This window comes from Lactuca virosa, chromosome 3 (genome assembly GCF_052849685.1).
Source record: "Lactuca virosa cultivar CGN04683 chromosome 3, Lactuca_virosa_CGN04683_v6, whole genome shotgun sequence".
Lineage (NCBI taxonomy): Eukaryota > Viridiplantae > Streptophyta > Magnoliopsida > Asterales > Asteraceae > Lactuca > Lactuca virosa.
The window spans coordinates 262,017,978-262,023,793 of NC_136428.1; the positions used below are offsets into that span (position 1 = coordinate 262,017,978).

General features: G+C 33.0%; 1 protein-coding gene across 1 annotated transcript; it reads left to right on the forward strand.

Annotated features, from left to right (window-relative positions):
* The first annotated feature begins 589 nt into the window (after positions 1-589).
* Positions 590-3,673, forward strand: LOC145167167 (cinnamoyl-CoA reductase-like SNL6). Its single transcript, XM_079086268.1, has 5 exons — positions 590-912; positions 1,015-1,211; positions 1,567-1,761; positions 1,848-2,001; positions 3,300-3,673. The coding sequence occupies exons 1-5, from the start codon at positions 648-650 to the stop codon at positions 3,581-3,583; spliced, it is 1,095 nt and encodes a 364-aa protein (XP_078942394.1). The 5' UTR covers positions 590-647; the 3' UTR covers positions 3,584-3,673.
* Positions 3,674-5,816: the final 2,143 nt, after the last annotated feature.

The following is a 5,816-nucleotide window of genomic DNA, read 5'->3' on the forward strand; positions in this document are numbered from 1 at the left end:
ATCTTGTCCCTTGATCATATATCAATACAACCACCCACCAAACGGTCTTTTAGGTGGATTAGTCTGATCATCCAGCTAAACGCACAAACACTCTGGTCAGCATAGTTGAAGGTTCTTTTACGGGTTTGTTTCATACATGAAAGGTTTTTAGGTTTAGCATGTTTTTTTCTACAAACGAATGCTTCCTTGAGGTATCATTAACTGAAATACATTGAGCAAATCTGAGAGATCAAATTAAAGAGTTTATCATGGATTTTGAATAGTTAATATAGGGTTCTAGTTTTGGTGATAATTTCGGTTCTAGGTAAGGTAGCACCTTTGTAATCACGTTCCATTTATCCTATTATTCTATATATATCATTTAGGGATGAAGATCCCAACAGAAAAATAACATAAAAACGATCCGTATGAAATAGTCCAAATTATATTGATGTGCGTATTGGAGTGAACCACATGGACCGTTTTCTAATATACTTTAATAATAATAAATATTAAAAATAATAATATTATTAATGGACACTAAAAATAGAAAGTTATTAAATTCTTATATTCAAGCTAACCGGTAGTTGCTATATAAAGGGAAAACGCTTTACACATGTTGTCAATATTTCTACTTTCTGTTCTCAATACTTCTTCCAGCAGCTTCAATGGGTGTCATACGGACAGACGAGAGTCGGAGAGCTGAGATCGAGGAGTTCCGGCGGATGTTGCTATCCTGCTCCGGCGTTGTCCTCAAGGTTAGAACCGAAGTTAAGTACAACCGCCGGCAAGTGCCAGCATCTAACAGAAATGAAGTCACAGTAGATCAGAAGCTTGTATGCGTCACAAGCGGCGTCTCTTTCCTTGGCATCGCTATTGTGAAAAAACTCTTACTCAGAGGCTACTCCGTTCGGATCATCGTCGATAACGAAGGTAAAAATGGTGCTGTTCTGTGATTTATTAGATGAGATTTTTGTGCATCTATCTTCTATACTAGTTTAATCATGAATTAACAGGAAGTATTTGGAATTACAGGCGATATTGAGCGATTGAGGGAGATAGAAATTACAGAGGAGGCAGGAGGAAGATCGAACATTACAAGCAGCAATCAGATCGGAGTTGTGCAGGCGAATTTCAACGAACGTCGAAGCTTAATGGAAGCGTTCGATGGATGTTGTGCTGTATTTCATACCGCGGCTTTCATTGATCCGAGTGGACTCTCCGGCTACTCAGTGAGTCTCTTACTCTCTTTCCATATCCTTTTCCGATCACGTAGAGACAAAAGTCACTATCTTAGCAGGTCACTGACAATAATCAATTTTCCACGAAAAAATCAATGCAGACACTGTGTGTGTTGTCCAAGATCTGAATGGGTTGTATTATGTCATATTTGGCTTTTGGTGAATTATTTATTTTTTGTTTCCGTCTAGAACATTTTCTAAATATACAATAGATTAAAATAGTATAGTTTTAATATGGTCTAGAATCTTTTAAACAATCGAGTTAGATTCATTATAAATAAAATTTTATTGTAAACATATATTTTAAACAATCGAGCTGATAATTTTTTTATCATGAAATTGATAGAAAATAATGGCGGAAGTTGAAGCACGGGCAGCAGAAAATATAGCGGAAGCCTGTGTTGCCACGTCATCAATTAGGAACTATGTGCTTACATCTTCTCTATTGACATGCATTTGGAGAGACATTTCCGATAGCAGCCTCTCTCCTGTAGTAGACCACAATACTTGGAGTGATGAATCCTTTTGCAAACGCAAAAAGGTTAATATTCACATTTCACAATCAGATATTTGATTTTATTTTATGAAAAATCTAAACAAGATAATTATTTATTGGAAATATTGTAGTTATGGTATGCTTTGGGGAAGTTGAAAGCAGAACACGTGTCATGGAAAATAGCCAAGGAAAAAGGGTTGAAATTGGCGACAATATGCTCTGGTCTTGTAACTGGACCACGTTACTTTTGTGCAAATCCATCATCCACCATAGCATACCTCAAAGGTGAGTTGACTCAATTATATATTGCGTTGATTCCAATTTTCTTCTAGAACGAAATAGTAACTTATTATTATTTATTTGTGTATTATAAAAGTTTCTTTGTTCTTTTTAGGGTTAATATGAGAAAATAGTATTGAACACATGACGTTTTAATTCACTATCTTTTAATTGTATTAGGAGGCTAATAGATTTTGATTGGTGAAATGGTATTGAACATTTTATGTGGTGTTCATGTGGTGTCTAATTTTATAGAATAAGTTTATTTTATATGCACAACCGTTTTATCATAAACCTATCGAATGTTATATTCGATTAATGGGACATATCAAAGGGCTTCTAGCTAAGCGGTATCTGGTGTTGCCCTCCCTCCTTGAGGTTGAGGGTTCAAGTCCCGTCGTGGACATAAGTGAATTTAAGGTGTAGTTTAGAAGTAGGTTAGATTTACGTTTAAAAAAAAAAAAAAGATTAATGGGACATAGAATAAAGAATGATGAGCCTATTGAACACAATTAATAATAAATGACCTAAATAGCAAAGTAAAAATTATCGATGATTATTTTGTAACATTAATATTTCATTTTATTACAAGATTATTTTTTTTGATAATTTTATTATGATATAATAATTGAAAACTCTGTCAGTTTATCTGATATTGTGCTTTTCTTTTGAAATATTATATTTTGTAAATCCAAAATACTTTTCTTATTTTGACTAGTCTATTGTGGAAGCTTTAAATCAAAACAAAACTTTTTCAATATAAATTGTACATTTTTATGATTTTGGTAGAAGCTTTCTCAATCACATTTTTTCTGTTCTTTGTTTATTTTTATTTATTAATTATCTAGATAAAATTTGATGATATATTAAATTATAAATTAGAAAATAAAAAATAAAAAATAAAAATATTAAATTATAAATTAGAAAATAAGAAAAAAAAAGCACAATCTACTTAAACTGTTAATACACTTAATTTCTATTTATGAACTTTATTTTGTGTACTAGAAAAAGATAACATTTTATTTATTTTTATTTGCTTTGAAGTTTTTAGGTTATCGAATTGTAATTGAGGTGTAAAAAAAACTCCACTATTATGGATGCTCTCCGATAATCTTTCCAATATTATCGATAATTGATTACAAAAAGTGAAAATTGTTTTCTGATCAAATAATGTTCCAATAATTAGGTATATTGTTTTAAAATTACCATTTTGTGGTATAAAGAAATTAAACATATGTTACAGTTTTTATATTTAAGCCTTCAAATATTTCATAAACATCACTAACGTTAATAGGAATATGCAGGTGGTCAAGATATGTACGACTACAGTTTATTAGCAACTGTTGACGTTGATAAATTAGCAGATGCACATGTATATGTATACGAGGAAATGAACAAAAGTGGTGGTGGTAGGTACGTTTGTTATGACAAAGTCGTTTGTAGCCCAAACGAAGTTCAAAGATTAGAAGAGGAAACAGGGATTCATATAAACACAACTTCAAATGATTCTGAATTCCGATTTGTTTTGTCAAATAGAAAGCTTGATCAACTAATGTTCCAAGTGCATAGATGTTCAAACTTATATTAGCTTGTTGAAATTAGATCTAATAAAATGCAAATTACACAAAAATGGGTGGGTTGGTTGATTATTATATCTAAATAGACAAGTTTTTGTAAATGGTCAACTGGAGCATCTTTTCTCCCCGAAGTATTATGTTTTTTTATTGACAGAAGAGTATATTAAATATAGTTTCATAAATTAGGGTATTATAATAGAATTATGGTACTACAATCATGATATAATGTTGAATAAAACAATTTAGAAGAAACGAAGATGTTAGGATTAAGGCTACTTCAAACAGATAAGAATACGACTTTATTAGAGTGCCGAAGATTATAACAAAGAATAAAAGAACAAGAACACTGTGATATAAGTGGTTCACTTAGTTTGCTGATCAAGCTACGTCTGTTGGGCAAACCGGAGAGATATTTATTATAAATAATTACAATATTTTTGCGTATCCATCAGAATTACAATCGAAGAGTATTTATAGAAAGGATTGCCTAGCAATCAGTGTCAAACCAACATGGGCAAACATGGCGGATGATGTCAGAGAAAGACCATGTTGATCGTATAAGACAGGTCGTCTCCAGAAAGACATGGAAGTCAACACACATCGGGCGAGGCGAACCGGCCAAAGTTGCAGATAACACGTCTCTTTGGATTCTCCCAATATTCTGCTCCTAGAATGGTATTGTTGCTATCTTTCCATAGAACTCTGCTAACTGAGAACATGTTGTTCTCTGCTGCTACTAGATAACTGCGCTCAGTTAAATAGCAGTTGACTGTGCCTAGCCGGATGACCACTGATTCGCTTATCACTACGGATTGGTAATCAGACTCTATACTAACAATATCCCGATTGGAGGTTGATTGAACAATCATGTTGTCATCCATGTTGTTACCCCAATCCTTAACTCTCTAAATTGTCACTCATTTTATAAATACAAAAATGAAAAAGAAATAATGGCAAATCTATCTTTTTTTTAGAACGGCAGAGACAAATCTATCATTTATAATATTTTCAAAAAACTTTGGACCAAAACCGCAGTAAAATTCCTATTTCGGACCAGTGGTGCCAGTCTAAAACTTTTCGGACAAAAGTGTCAATTTTCGACATTCGACAGAGACCATTTTTGCAGTTTTGTCTTCCATAAACCATTATCCGCATTTTTAAATACTAAATACCAGTGTTGTAAAAATCCTGACTAGGTCTCTATTAATCTTTGATTAGTCCCTAGACGCTGCCCGATCGACTAGAAGGCGTTTAAAGATTAATATCTTTGCTTACACAATTGTGACATCCCCATTTTCACGGCTAGAAAAGACCGATTTGTTTATGCTTATTTTGTTTAAAATCAGAGAATTCATTTTAAAGAATAATATTGCGGAATTTGTTCCCAGAAAACATGATAAAGATTTTATCAAAACATTTCCGAAGAAATCTATTTTTATTTATATTAAAACATTAGGATGTCATCGTCAATACATAAACATAAGCATAATGAAATATTACAAGCCTTACAGTAATTAAACTACTGGCCTAATACTCCTTGAATCTCTCAACATAATGTATCTTTCATATATCCACATGTGATACAATAAACTGAGTGGGTCAGGTTGGGAAACCTGATGAGTAGATTGAGTTTTCAACCCACAATAATATAGTTAATTTGTTTCTTCACATATTTCATGTGTAACAATTAACTCGATTACCCATCATCATTTTCTTTATTTAATCTTCCCTAAAGATTTATCCCAAGGGTCATCTCCCACATCGTATTTACCTTTCATCTCCTTATATCACATTTCCTTATATGTTTGTTCCTAAGGACTTTTCCTAAGGATCATCGCCTACATCACATAGACAGTATCGATTCGGGGATTACTCCCCCAATACGTGTCTAGTAAGGGTGAGAGTATCATCGCATGAATATGTAGTTACTACGTCGCCTGAACTCGTAATTCATCACCTATAGGTTATGAGTCTGCCGGTGTTTCCACATGACTTGTTTAAATTAGTCAGTGGTCGCCATCTATACTCAGGTAGATGACTACATCGCAACATCGCATGTCAAGGTTATGGCATCTCCTAATCATCTCTCATCTCGCATCACCTATCTATCATCACCTAGTAATCACCACATTTTTATCATCACATATCTCTCATCACCCGTCGCTACCCAATACATATTCATAAGTATATAATGTTTATATGATTAAATGAGTTAAACATCATCTCATAATATCTTATCTAACA

Coding starts and splice junctions, on each gene's coding strand:
- LOC145167167 (XM_079086268.1), top strand. CDS start 648: ATGGGTGTCATACGGACAGACGAGAGTCGGAGAGCTGAGATCGAGGAG. Junction 1,212..1,566: donor GTGGACTCTCCGGCTACTCA/GTGAGTCTCTTA, acceptor TGAAATTGATAG/AAAATAATGGCGGAAGTTGA. Junction 2,002..3,299: donor CACCATAGCATACCTCAAAG/GTGAGTTGACTC, acceptor AGGAATATGCAG/GTGGTCAAGATATGTACGAC.